This window comes from Lacerta agilis, chromosome 5 (assembly GCF_009819535.1).
Source record: "Lacerta agilis isolate rLacAgi1 chromosome 5, rLacAgi1.pri, whole genome shotgun sequence".
Taxonomy (NCBI): domain Eukaryota; kingdom Metazoa; phylum Chordata; class Lepidosauria; order Squamata; family Lacertidae; genus Lacerta; species Lacerta agilis.
Genome location: NC_046316.1, coordinates 33,476,593 through 33,490,810, shown reverse-complemented (window position 1 = coordinate 33,490,810; position 14,218 = coordinate 33,476,593). Strand labels below are relative to the sequence as shown.

Genomic DNA, 14,218 nt, shown 5'->3' with positions numbered 1-14,218 from the left:
CTGGCTGAAGAAAGGCTGGGAAAGAAGCACAGAGCTGCCTGGGAATCCAGTGCTGGGCTGCTGTGAAGGATGGGCTCCTCCTGAGATGTGAATGCTGTGAACTCTCTTCAGAGTAGATCCAGGTGTAAATATGTGTACAAGAAACCATATTGATTGAACACACTAGTTTCCACCGCGCCTTGATTCCCCAGCGGAAACAGCCCTGGGTGAGCGCCTGGAACTCCCCGAGATCTTGCTATTGCTCAGCAGAGATTGGGGGTGGCATGCAACCTTGGAGGACAGAAGAGGTATAAAAGTAGCAAGTAGCTAAAACGAAGCAGCAACCTGTGATTAAAGCAATGGTGAAGAAGCTGAACCAAATTCTGAAGCTGCCTTTGTCCCCAAAGTCATTTGCAGTCCTGTTTCCCTGGAGCAGGGAGACAGCGGGTGTTTCCCTGGATTAATGATGTGGGTCAATGCTCAGCTCAAAGGCTGCATTGAAGGAGATGGCTGAAAACGGCTGCAGACAGGTGGGTGACAACCACCCTTCAGAACCACCCTTTTATACATTCCCTGTCCTGGATGGCACACTGAGACTGAAATAAGAAAAGTGTGAACGAGACAAACAAATGGGATACAGTGTGGGAGGTTATTTCTGGTCTGCGGGAGGCTTGAAAAGGTGGCTGCATGCTTGTCACAGTCAAATAATTATAGGCAGGGGTCAGGGGTCGGGGCCTTCCTGGAAAAGCAAAAGCATGCCTCCAGGGCAGTGAAACCTTTACACAATGCTCCCGCAAAAGTCATTTTTCAATGACTATATCACAAGATCTGGGAGGCCCAACAGCTTTATAGCCATAGGGTAGAGGTGGAGGAATAGCCTTGCTGTCATTTGCCCTTTTAAACACACACACAGCTGTCTCAGGAAAGAAGGAGTAGACAATCAGCAAACAAAAAACAATAAAAGGTAAAGGTAAAGGGACCCATGACGGATAAGTCCAGTTGCAAACGACTCTGGGGTTGCGGCGCTCATCTCGCTTTACAGGCCGAGGGAGCCAGCGTTTGTCTGAAGAAGCTTTTCCAGGTCATGCGGTCAGCATGACTAAGCCACTTCTGGTGCAATGGAACACCGAAACCAGAGCAGCGCACGGAAACGCCGTTTACCTTCCCGCCGGAGAGGTACCTATTAATCTACTTGCAATTTTGGGCATGCTTTCGAACTGCTAGGTTGGCAGGAGCTGGGACCAAGCAACGGGAGCTCACCCTGTTGCGGGGATTCGAACCGCCGACCTTTTGATCGGCAAGCCCAAGGCTCAGTGGTTTAGACCATAGTGCCACCCGCACCCCACACACACAGCTGTCTCAGGAAAGGAGTAGACAATCAGCAAACAAAAAACAATGTTGTTGTTCAGTCGTTCAGTCGTGTCCGACTCTTCGTGACCCCATGGACAGAGCACACCAGGCACCCCTATCCTCCACTGCCTCCCGCAGTCAACCATAAATAAGGCAATAACAATATATCACAAAATGGCAAGCTATTGCTGGGTGGGTGACCATGAAAAAATATCTATGGCTTATTCTTGCAGCTTGATACTACTGGCGAAGCTTTGTACAGCTGCAGAAAGAGAAACAAGACCAACTGCTAGAATTTGGATATACGGCCATTATTAATAGCATTATCTACAGAGGCCAGGCTAAACAACTGGCAACCCCAATTGGGGGAAGGGAGGGGAGCACTGCTGATGCTCATTGCTTTTGGCTTTTGTGATGGCTAGTTGGGTACTCCTCTCCTGCAGCTGTACAACAGATAAGCTAGGCAACAGGTTTATTCTTTATAGAGAGCATATTAAAGCACATACACAGAGTAGTGGTACTTAGGGGAATTTATCAGAAATCATGACCTATCACCAGGGTGAACAGATGCAAAGGGGGACAAGGGTCTTGTACTTGTGCAGAAGAAGGAATTTTAGCGGGTGCAGCTTGTCATGCAAAAAAAAGGGATTTCCTTCTTTTTACACAACTCACAGGGACTTTGTTTGCCTCTGGGTGTCCTGCTGATAACCCTACAAATGATAGCCAGTAAGAATGCAAAACGTACCTCCCAGCCTGCGTTGTTGTAGATACAAACACACTTTCCCACCTATAAAATTATCTGAACAGGCCTGCTTACTAGAATCATAGAATTGTAGAGTTGGGAGGGATGCTGTGAGTCAAACCCCCTGCAATTAAGGGATCTCAGCTAGATCCTACGTGCCAGTTGGTCATCCAACCTCTGCTTAAAAACCTCAGGCTCCCTGATTGAGACTTCCCCCCATCCATCAAGTGGAAGGGGACATGGCTGGGTGATGAGGATGCAGTGTAGGGGTGGGATCAGAAAGGACGTCCCTGCTCTCCTCTCACTTAATTCTACAGTAATTGGATAAAATGATTGGATAGGGCTGTAGCATTGCTTTGAATAGGGTAGGAGCTGGACTAGGACCTGGAAGACCAGGATTCAAATCCCCATTCAGTCACACTAGGTTACCTTTGGCCAGTGACCGCCTTTCAGCCTAACCCATCTCACAGGGTGGCGGTGAATATCAAATGGGGAACATCACCTTGAGCTCATTGCATGAAAGGTTAATATAAATACAATAACAATAAAGAATAAGTTGATCCTTTGCACCATTTCATGCAAACCCTGAACAGTTTTTGCAGACTCACAGTTTACCTATAAAAAAAGCAGCAAGCGTTACCCATGCCTCTTACTTGTTCTATTTGCGTGAAATGAATGAAAGGACTTGGCAGCTGTTTGCTTAGCTGGGTTGAGAAATAACAGCTGCCTTTCATTTCAGTGGCTTTCTCCCTCTTTCTGGAGGTTTGCTATATTGCATCATGAATCCAAAGAAAAGTGGTCTTGCTTAGCAGACTAATTTACATAAGCTCGTCTCCAGAAAAAAATAAATGACTGGCCTAGTTTTCTTGTTCTTCTGACACACCTATAGACTAATGCTATTAATAACTATTATTTGGAAGTAAGATTTCATATGAGGACTACTTAGGATTGTGACCTTAATGTTTCCAGTAATAAGTGGGAGACTGCATTCGTATACAACTAGCAAACATAGGGCTAGTTAGTGCATGAAGGGGACAAGACAATACAGCTGTGTTTCCTAAACTGTTAGGTCATGCCCCTTCTTCTCCGATGAGGGAGGAAATGAAGCCCTCTCTTCCTGTCCACCCCCTTCTGCACCATGTAGCCAAAAAAGGAGGGTGTGTATAAACTTGTTCCCAAGATTAGTGCACATGTTTGGAACAAGATTCTGTATTTTCTATCCGAAAGCTTTCTTCCTGTGTTCTCCTTGCTGTTGCATGGAACAATGCATGTATCAGACCTTTGAATCTGTAAGTAAAGTATTTTAAACTTACTTAACATAGTGTGGTATGTTCAATGATAAGAGGGGTAGAAAGAGGTCCACTGTTTCAGTGAACTGAATGGGATATTTAAACAGATTTAACAGCCTATTTCCACACTTTGCTGCTGTACAAGTTGTGACTTGATTTTAAACCCTGCTGGGGCTTTCTATGTGCTAGTCCCATGTTTTGAAACTAGGCACCCAGCCAATTTATTATCCACTCCACACACATGGGTCAAAGGGATTCATATATTTCCACTCCCACAAAATACAAAAACTAAAAGCCTCCTAACTTGTAAGCATGCTTAAATCCAATGTTCTGTAACAGTGGTGCAGGACCTGTGGCCTTCCAGATACTGGAGGATTCCATCAGCCCCAACCAGCATGTGCAATGGTCAAGGATGATGGGAGTTACAGTCCAGCCACATCTGGAGGGCTGAAGGTTCTCCAGGACTGATCTAGAACATGAGATTAATATTGAGGTCACAATCATGCAAATGTCTAGAGCTGCATCATACATTAGGCAGAAAATATGAAATACCAAAATGTGCTGAACAGGTAAACATGCTAAGGGCTTGGTTCTAGCTTCTCTTCCTTAACTATATACATGCATTGCTGGCAATCCTGTTCACATGCATAAGGATAGCTTCCTTTCCTCATCTGCAGAGTGTCCCATGCCTCTAATAAGGGGTGCCAACTTGAGTAAAATATTGTGGGTATGGATAACATGATGCAGTGCACACACACACCATTTGAATGGGAATGCCCACCAACTTTTTGGAGGCCCAGCCCCCTCAAATGTTTTATTGTGGGGGTCAGGGCCCCTAGGAGTTGGCTCCTATGCTTCTAATGGCCGAGAATTAGAAGAAAGGATTTTGGCAAGCGCAGGGATCTGCGCCGTTCTTAAAGATGCAGGAGCTTTTCCTTTTTTGCCCCTGGGCACCCTAATTACATGGTGTAGTCAGACTGAATCCTGAAATTTGGTAGAAAAGTACTATTAATTATAATAGGAGTATCAAAGGAATAAATTTCCAGCTCTACATGTCTTTGCAGGACTGAATTCAAGAGATGCAAATAAATTCTGGGCCCTTTTCATTTGCTCTACAGGGCCAGGCGCACTGTCTGGACAGCACACTGTCAGAAGCTATTACTGCATCTTTAAGTGAAGGGATTATACCTGCTGCACTAAAAAGGGTGTTGGTGCACCCTTAGTTAAATAAATCAGATGTGGACAGAACAGTCCTGGACAATGATCATCCAGTGTCTTAATTTTTCATCCTTAAGCGAAGCTCTGGAAGCACTGCCGCTCAAGGCAGTTTTGGATGATACTGATTATTTAGATCTATTCCAGTCTGGCTTTTGGCCTGTTTATAGGACAAAAAACACCTTGTTCACCTGGCCAGATAATTTGCACTGGGGAATGGATAGGGGGAGCGTGACCCTGTTGGTTTTTCTGGACTTCTCAATGGGTTTCAGTACCACCAACCACTGTCTCCTTTTGGGTTCCAGTTGCAGGTAGGTAGCCGTGTTGGTCTGCCATAGTCAAAACAAAATAAAAAATTAAAAAAATCCTTCCAGTAGCACCTTAGAGCTCAACTAAGTTTGTTCTTGGTATGAGCTTTCGTGTGCATGCACACTTCTTCAGATACATATAATGTATCTATATAATGAAGCATCCATTAAAACAATGCAATATGTACTACAATGTTCACACCCCCCCCCAAAAAATGGTCCAAATTAATTCTGGACCTTTCTATTTATATATTTTGGAAAAGCTGCCTTAACTCCTGGGTCGCCGGCAGGGGCTGACCTTGAGCCAAGGAGGGTCTTCCCGCTGGAGGCTGTGTCAACAGAGCCGCATGCTTCGCCCCCATCCCACGGCACCTCCTGGCAGCGGAGCTATCACGCCTCCCCCAGCGCGGGCAGCCGGGCGCTGATTCGCCTGGCAGGCGCCTGGCCTGCGACGCGATTGGCTTCCGCGGCGCTTTCACGTGAAGCAGACGGCGCAGCGTTTGATAAGCAGCAGGAGCGAGGCTGGCTGGGTGCTGAGTCTGCGGGCGAGAATCGGCCGGGAAGGGGAGAGGGGGTACGCATTGGGCGAGTTAAAGCAAGAGAGAGAGAGCAAAAGTCCCGAAGCCTCGTGCGGAAGTTACTCCTCCGCCGAGCCGCGCGGAAAAGCCCCGATTGCCGATTTGCACGACCCTCCCTCTATCTTTATGGGCTTCTCCTCGGGTCCACTTTGTTCTATTTAACGCAGGTAAGCTTGATGTGTGGAATTTTTTTTTTTAAAAAAGGAGGGGGTCCTTTGCAGCGGGGAAAGGCCATGCCTAGGAATGAACGGGGGCGATTTCAGCAAGGTTGCAATCCTGCACCCACTTGCTTCGGAGCTGAACGCGGCGGGACTTGCTTGCGAGCAAGCACGGGCAGGATCGGGGTGTTTTATTTTTTTGCTTCGTCATGAGTCGCGCTGTGGCTGCAACCTAGCGCAGGTTCTCTCTGACTAAGCGTTTTTGGAAAGCCGCATTTTACAGGAGGGGTTTTTGGATCCTATACCTAACTCCTACTTAAGGAAGGTGTTGGCGTGTTTTCCATGAGCAAAGCAACTTGCTCCTATCATCCTTCCGCCTGTTTGAGTTAATCTCTTGCAGTAGAATAAGGGCTTGTTTCAGCACAACGACCAGAAACTTCCACGTAGCTCTGCAAGAAAATGGTTTCAGGAAAGATACCTGCATTTCTAATCTTGCAAACGCAGTGAAAAGACAAGGGGTTTCGTAAGGAGGAAGGAAAGGGGTTTAGCTGCGTGTGCTCATTCTCTTCTGCTTCTTGCAACCTTGTCAGAATTTGGAGTCATCCTGTCATTGTCCTCCCGGGCCAACAGAGGGGTGGTGTTCATGAAAAGCCACATAAATAGCTATGCTTTGAAACCTTCCTCCCAGGAGTCTAGAAAATTCCAATAGCTTCATCTCTGGACTCCTCATAAAGTTGATTTGTACTTGCTTAGGCTGAAACGGTCTCTTCTGAGCTTATGGGAAAGCTGCAGTAAAATAAGGCTTCTCTCAGGCCACAGGCACCAACTATTGTAGTCTTAAGTGATTCCTCTTATAACCCTCTGCATTACTTTAAGGCTGTCATAAGAGTAACCATAGTTTCCTACAAGAAATGGACTTGGGGGGGAAGCTGGCTTCCTGTGTGTAATGTACACAGAGAGATTAACGAAATATCTTAATGTATTTAACTATTGAATTGCTTCAGAGATGGATGAATAGGGATGTATCTGATTAAGTCATATTCAGAGCAGACCCAGTACAAACGATTCCTCTCACTGGGTCTACTCTGGAGTATGGCTAAAGCTGCAGTCATAGCACCACTCACTTGGGAACAAGCCTTACTTATTTCATAGGACTTGCTTCTGAGTAGACAATAGGTCAGGATTGTGCTATAAGTTGGATACCACCTATACATATATATATACTGTGTTTAAAAAAATAGGGTTGTAGGAAGCATCATGAAAATATTGTCTGTATGGTACATAAGAGATTCCATAGAAGGGATTTAAAAAGGAATTATTTTTAACCGAGGATAGGCGTGCTTTCCTTTTCTTGTGCATTGGGAGCCATGATTACCTTCCAAGTATGAATATACAATCTAAGAACTTTATTCTGCGCACTCCTCCTGCTGTGAGCTTTATTGGTAAAACAAATACAAAAAGCTTTTTAGGTGCAAAGCAAACATGAATTTAAAAACGTGGCTGACTCAAAATGGCATGTGGAATTCATCCAAGTGTTCTGAATAGGGTGTTATTATTTCATCAGTTCTGCATCTGGCTGCCAGTCACTGTTCTGGCTAATCTTGCTTGTGACTGAATTATTTACAGCCTCCCAGCCAGCAAACGATGAATTATGAACGAGGGTGAGTGTAAGCAGAGGGAGCCTTTTGCAGAGGCTTCCCTCCAGCACATGTCCTCTGGTGCAAACGCAAGCCTAATTGATTTTTGTTTACGTTGCAGAATGATAGAAGTCTTGGACCCAAGGCCCCTATCCAGTTCTATCATGCCTGTAGATGTGGCCATGAGAATATGCTTGGCTCGTTCACCACCTGTGAAGAGCTTTCTCAACCCACTTGACGAATATCAGAGAAGGAAATTTGTGGATCGATTTAAGCCTCTCAGACCGTGCCTCAATGTGAAACGTGAAACTGAATCCCAAAACAGTGACTGGAAGCGCTCTGCCGGCCGAGCCAAGAAGAGAGTTGTCTTTGCGGACTCCAAAGGTCTCTCTCTCACCGCCATTCACGTCTTCTCTGAGTTTCAGGAGAATCCAGGTTGGGATCTTCAGTTTGACCTGCTAGACCTTGAAGACATAACTGCTGGCTTAAAACTACATGAGGAAAAGAACTTGATTCTGGGTTTCGCTCAGCCTTCGGCAGATTACTTGGACTTCCGAAACCACTTACAGAAGAACTTTGTGTGTCTTGAGAACTGCACCCTCCAAGAAAGGGCTGTGTCGGGGACTGTGAAAGTGAAAAATGTGAGTTTTGAGAAGAAGGTGCGGATTCGGGTCACCTACGATTCGTGGAAAACCTATTCCGACATCAACTGCATCTACATGAACAACGTGTATGGAGACTCTGACAATGATACCTTCTCCTTTGCTATTGACTTGCCTCCAGCCATTGCCGCTGAGCAGAACATTGAGTTTTGTGTGTATTACCAAAGCGATGAGCACACATTCTGGGACAATAATGATGGGCAGAACTACAAGATTGTCCATGCAGAATGGAAGTCGGATGGAGTCCAAGTGCCGTCTCCCAGGAAAGGCTGCATGACTCTCAAACCGGCAAGAAAAGGGCACGAGGCAGGCTGTGAACAACTGGGTAGCCCTCGGATAGCCAGTGGCCTTTTCCCTGAATGGCAAAGCTGGAGCAGGATTGAAAGCTTGTCTCCATACTGGTGAATGATAATAAAACACAGAGGCATCCATTGCCACCTAACTTTAAACTTCTCAATAAGCATAAGCAAGCCACATAGAAGGGTTGGCTGACTACTTTTTTAAAACGGGAAAATGGCTGTGAACATTATGCATTTATGTTTAAAAACAAAAACTACCAGCCACAACTTTGACTTGAGGGGGGAGGGAGGGAGAATATGAATTTCAGTGAGAACATTTCCTAATGTAAAAACGAGTGATTGAGTGATTGATATACCATTAACTTGCCGTCCGCTTGCCTTAACTAGGGGGCAGCAGAGAAGTTTGTGAAGAAGTAATAGTGTGTGTGGTGGCTTTTTGGGAAACTGCGATTGTTTGTGGGGGGATGTTGCAGAGGTAGCCACACACAAAAACCTCGTGCCTACTTTTTAAGTTGTAGCTGAGATTGTGTGAGAGAGGCGGAACTGCCAAACCTGAGGCCTGAGTCAAGACAAAGCAGGTCTTGGCCAGAATACAATTCGGTATTTAGGATTGTGGTGAAAAGGGGCCTCTGAAGTGGGGAGAGAGAGAGAAAGAAAGGGAGAAAGGAAAAGGGGTATGGTGTGCTGTACTATAGGGGCAAAAGTAAAGCATACAGCGGGAAGCAATGTGCCTTGTAAGAGCTGTACAGAAAGGCAGCACTTCTACCGGTAACAGCACTTTCCCCATCAGTGAATTGCTGTACAGCAGTGGGGAAAGCTGCACCTGTTGAATTTCTGATCATTAGGCTTAGATATGTGTGGAGGGGATGAGAGGAAGTGTGAAAAGCATAAGGGGCTGGGGAACTGTTCATGTAAATAGGCCCCTGCACAGCTGTAGGCTTGATTTTGGGAATCTTGTCTTTCAACTTGCTAGACAATAAGCTAATTTTGCAACCGCACTTCAGTTAGATCTTCATCCTATGTACACAAAGGCTATGCCTTAAAAAAACAAAAACAAAAAAAAATCACACAGGGTTTCCCGTGATTGCACGGCATTGTTTTTTTTTAAGAGACTGAATGAATTGCCTTAATCCTGTAGACATTGGCTGCTCAACTTGCCTTGTTCAGTGTAGACAAACTCTCCTATTATCTTGCTTGTTGTAGAGTTTAGTAATATTTTTCTTCTCCAAGAAATAGCTCTTCACAACAGTAAAATAAAGCTAAGCAATTTAAAAGTCCTTCATATTGAAGGGGTAATAGTGTAGCTGCACTTCTTAAGCTAATTGGTTTAAAATTACAGTATGCATCTTGCACATAAATAGAAATAGTTTTCTATACACTTTCTCATACCTCATTTTTTTGTAGCTGTTACAGACACAGAAAGCTGTTGTTGCTGTTGCTGTTGTTGTTGTGACTTTCTGATTACAGTCTTTAATCCTCCCCAGATATATAGCATTTTGTAAATAATAGTGTAATTTTGGCACTGACTGTATATGAAAAAGCCAATCGGAATAGGAGTGTGTGCACACATCTCTGTGTTCACTTAACCTGTTTTGTAGTGGTGGTGTCCTATGGAAAATGCAAATCACAACATTATACTGTTTGTTCCACCAGTACTGACATGGAATTTGTATTGCAAAAAAGGGGGGAGCCTCTTCTCCCCCCTGCCCCCCCGCTGTACCACACTACTGTGTAAACAATTCACTTTAAAAAATAAATTGTGTTTTGATAAATGTGGCAATCTCTTTCTTGGGAAGGACTTGAACATCATAGCATGGCCTTAGCTGAGGGAAGGGTAAAAGCTGGGATTCACTGGGTTGTTCAGTCATTGGCAGAATCAGGTGGCAAACAAACAAACAAGAAGCCCAGGGGATATGTTCCCACCTGCTGTTGGCCATATCTAAGACTTCCCTCTTCCAGAACTCCTAATCATCAGCTTAATGGCTGTGTGTGCTGCTGAAGAGCAGAGAACAGTTAAAAGCTACTATTTAACCCACAAAGCTTCCAATATGTCAACACCCCTGGCTGTGCCTGCAGTATAATCTCTTAGGCAGTTCCCCACATTCTCACTTTGTCACGCTCTTTCTATCTGTGATGCTGCACATGAAGATGGTTGCTGGGTAGAAGCTATAAAGAGGACACACACACACACACACACAAGGTCCAGTATCCCCCATATCCATGCTTTCTCATGTCAGCAAGCTGTGGGCTCTGATTCACCAGAACTTGCTAGATTGGATGCCCTGCTGTAGGGCTGAGGCTATGTGTGTGCACTCCTATGGGAGTTTCAAAGTCTGGCGTTCAATAGCACATCTGGTGCATCAATGAAATGGCATGCATTGTGTGCATGCCCTCGTAGCCGGGTGTGGGTGGTACATGAATGTTTGCATATATCAGTATCTCTGCACCCTGCCCTTTGCAAATGCAAATAAAGGCTGGATCATTCATTAATACAATTTCCCCTCCTTTCTGCCTACATGACTAGGCATATGTGGCCTGGATTTTTAAATTACTAATTTAGGTTGTTTGATAACTAGGAACACTTCAGTCAACTGCAATAATAGATAAGCAAACAATGTCTTGCTTGAGTATATTAGCTTTGATATGTTTGGCTACCAAGCCTTTTTTCCAAATAATAATGTAGAATTATCTGTTAGATATAGCACTGTTGCAAAGGATCTGGGTAGGTTTTCTGGGCCTTCTCAAAAACACAAAACTTGCCCCAAAGCACTTTATTCAGGCACTCTTGGAGGAAACTTTCCAGTACTTTTTTTGAGATCCATTTCAATCAGGGTTTAGGCCCAATTTTGGTTGCCCTGTAGGATAACCTCTGTCAGAAGAGAGAAAGGGGAAATATGTCCCTGTTTTTTGTCCTCAACCTCAGTGACTTTCGATATCCGTGACTTCAACTTGCACAACAGAACTTCTCCTTCCCCTCTTCTCTCCCCACCCCAGAAATCTGTTCCAAAGGGTCAGGAGATCCTCTGGAGCAAATTTTGTGCACTTGCAAGGAAATGAGAAAAAGGGAAAGTCTGGTGCCAGTGGAACTCTGGACACACAGCACTGGCTACAATACTAAGAAATGTATTATGGCACAGTATTTTGTGGACTAGAATCAACATCCACCATCAGATGCAAAAATATGAACTTCACTTTTGAATGGGGTGAACCCTTGATGTGCGTTTATCCTCGCATTATTTGATAAGCAAATCCAGTAAACAGAAGTGAAATGTCTTGTTGCCTTCATAGTAACATTGGTTGTCAGCAAATGAGAAGAGGAGGAGAAGGAGGAGGAAGAAGAAGAAGAAGAAGAAGAAGAAGAAGAAGAAGAAGAAGAAGCAGCTTTCTATTTGTTAAATGCACAAAGGCAACATGTTATTTTCATGGCTGCGTCTCTCTCTCTCTCCCTCCCCCCCCCCCATTTCAATGGAAAGTTGTTAACAGTCAGGACATTTCACTATTTGCAATGCCCTTACAATTCCTCTCAAACAAAGTCTTAGCTTTTTGTTCAAAGCCTTTTTGTTTACCAAATGTCTTTTCATGCCTCAAGGTAAAGCTATTAACAAAATTGCTCTCATGGATTTAAAAATCACACAGCCATAAGCACATCTCGGAGGGTGCCTCTCAGACAGAAAGAACCTCCCAAAGTTTTCATTTTACTTTTGTGCTGGCTTTTAAGAGAGGAGAGTTATGCTATTTGTCTGTGCATGCCTTGTGGCTTCAGAATTGCAGGGCTCCTTACCACTTATTAAAAGAAGCTTGTGACAAGTCTTACATTGAAGCAGAAGCCTTTTGGAGGAGAATCAGACAAAGACTGGCACTGACTTCTATGAGTCTGTTTCCTCCTGATAATTCTTTCTGCTGCTTTGCGTAAGTTGGAGGAACTGTGTGCATGGGCCACACTTTGGGACAGCAATGACATGAGATTATGCATTACGCTTCAAGAAGGTTACACAATTTTTTTTAACAGATGAATAGGCTTAGTTGTTAATTATGCTGATTGAAAACAGCTGGAAATAGTAGACCCAAGGATGCATTTCAGAGACTTCACCCCAAACTTGGGCAGGCTTGAATGCTGATACTTCATACCATATATCCTCCTGCTGTGACTGTTCCCTATGTAAAATTATCTTTCTTCCTTGGAAATACATTCCAGATTTTCCTCTCCACAGTTTGATTCCCTTTTTCCCTTCAACAAGGGGGAGATTTGTACTGTTTGCATTTCACATACTATATTGAACAAACAGAGATATTCCCCTCCCTCCCACCCGCCCCAGCTTTGCTATACTTGAGGTTTTAGAAATGGTTTTACTAACACACACACACACACAACTGGCCATCAGCAAGTGCTTTTCACTATTAATGTATACAAAAGCATAGTGAAGAAAAATTCTTCAGATGCTCAAGGTAACTGGTGATGAACAGAGTAGTTAGGTGTGTATTAACAGTGTAACCTTTCCTGGAAAAAGCCTGTTTATAGGATTACCCCTGTGAAATTTAGTAGGTGGCAAATGTGTTATTTAGGGAGAGAAGAGGAGAGGGGAAGCAAACAATGCTTTAGGTCAAGTATTAGCCCCAAATATCCACAGACTTAGAAACATCCAGTGGGAGTAGCTACAGTATTTGCTTTTATTTCCTATTCCTATTTAAGCTTTAAGCATTTAAAATTATCTTTGACCCTCAACGCCTAATAAAAACCTAGGTGCTACCTATTTTTGTTCAATTCAGTTTGAGTCATGAGGTAAAATTAGTCCTTGTGGGTAATTTGTTATAAATCAGTGGGGCTCAGCCTTCATTGCACCTCAGCAAAGCCTGGCCTAGTGCCTTCAAGCTCCCTTCCCTGAGATTTTGCACAGCAGCTACTTTTGATGCCACAAATCGTTCTCTCCCCCCCCCCCCCGCCCCTTCTCTCGTGGCCTCTCTCCCTTGGCGGGGAAATTCATTCATGCCGTGGCTTAAATTAAGTGTCTTTGTACCCTCATAAACTGGTGACGTGTGTAGCATGAGACGGAACAATGGGGGAGCAGTAGACAAGAGTCTCTGGATGGTTTCCACAACGCTGTATTAAAACTCGCCACCAGTTTCAATCTTCCCACGCTGATTGCCAAGCATCAGGAACTTCCTCCACATTGCACACATAGCCAGAGAGAGGGAGAAGAACGGGGTAAAAATATGACAGGCAGAAATCCAAGGGGACTGGAGTCAAGCCTGGCATGCAGGAAAAGGCATAACTCACCTCACCTCCTCAATTCAATATGTTGGTTTCCAATGGGCATGGGGGGGGGGGAGAACCATTTTCCAGTTGAGCGTGTGCTTCTTTTGGACTCGTAAGTTGCTCTCATTTATTGCAATGGAACTTGCTTTCAAGTAAGCATGCTTAGCATTACAAGCAGCTGTGGTCCTAAGCAAATGACTCAGAAGTCAAGTTGCAAGGAGAGATGTCCAGGACTGGTTTATCCTAGCTAAAACCAACATTGCTCCTTGAGGCCTGGATCGTGCAGTTGGTTAGGGCCTGGTGCTGATAATGCCAAGGTTGCAGGTTCGAACCCCATATGGATATAACTGCATTGCAGGGGGTTAGATTAGATGATCACCAGGGTCCCTTTCAACTCTACAATTCTATGATTCTAGTTAAGTGGGGGGATTTTAGGTGTCAGCTCCTTCATATTTTGTTTCTTGTCCAAATGTTGCTCTGAGTTGCAACAATAGTGAACAGGAACCACAACAGAAGCACCTGAATGAAGAAATGAGGCTCATTTGCCAGAATCTTGCTGGGCTGTGTGTAATATACCCAGACCTTGACCTGGAAGGTGTAAAGAAACTGGAAGCAAAAGTGGGAGGATGGAAAGTGAAGGAAGCACTCTTTGTTGTAAGCTACTTTCAGGATTATTTTTGTGTGTGGAAAAGTGGCATACTAATAAAATGAATGAATGAATGACTCTTTCTGAGCAGTCTCCAAGGG

General features: G+C 44.4%; 1 protein-coding gene across 1 annotated transcript; it reads left to right on the top strand.

Annotated features, from left to right (window-relative positions):
• Positions 1-5,467: 5,467 nt before the first annotated feature.
• PPP1R3C (protein phosphatase 1 regulatory subunit 3C) lies at positions 5,468-9,471 on the top strand. The gene is made up of 2 exons (XM_033149245.1): positions 5,468-5,628; positions 7,378-9,471. Exon 2 carries the CDS (start codon positions 7,379-7,381, stop codon positions 8,321-8,323), a length of 945 nt encoding a protein of 314 aa, XP_033005136.1. The 5' UTR covers positions 5,468-5,628; position 7,378; the 3' UTR covers positions 8,324-9,471.
• The last annotated feature ends 4,747 nt before the right edge of the window (positions 9,472-14,218 follow it).

Coding starts and splice junctions, on each gene's coding strand:
- PPP1R3C (XM_033149245.1), top strand. CDS start 7,379: ATGATAGAAGTCTTGGACCCAAGGCCCCTATCCAGTTCTATCATGCCT.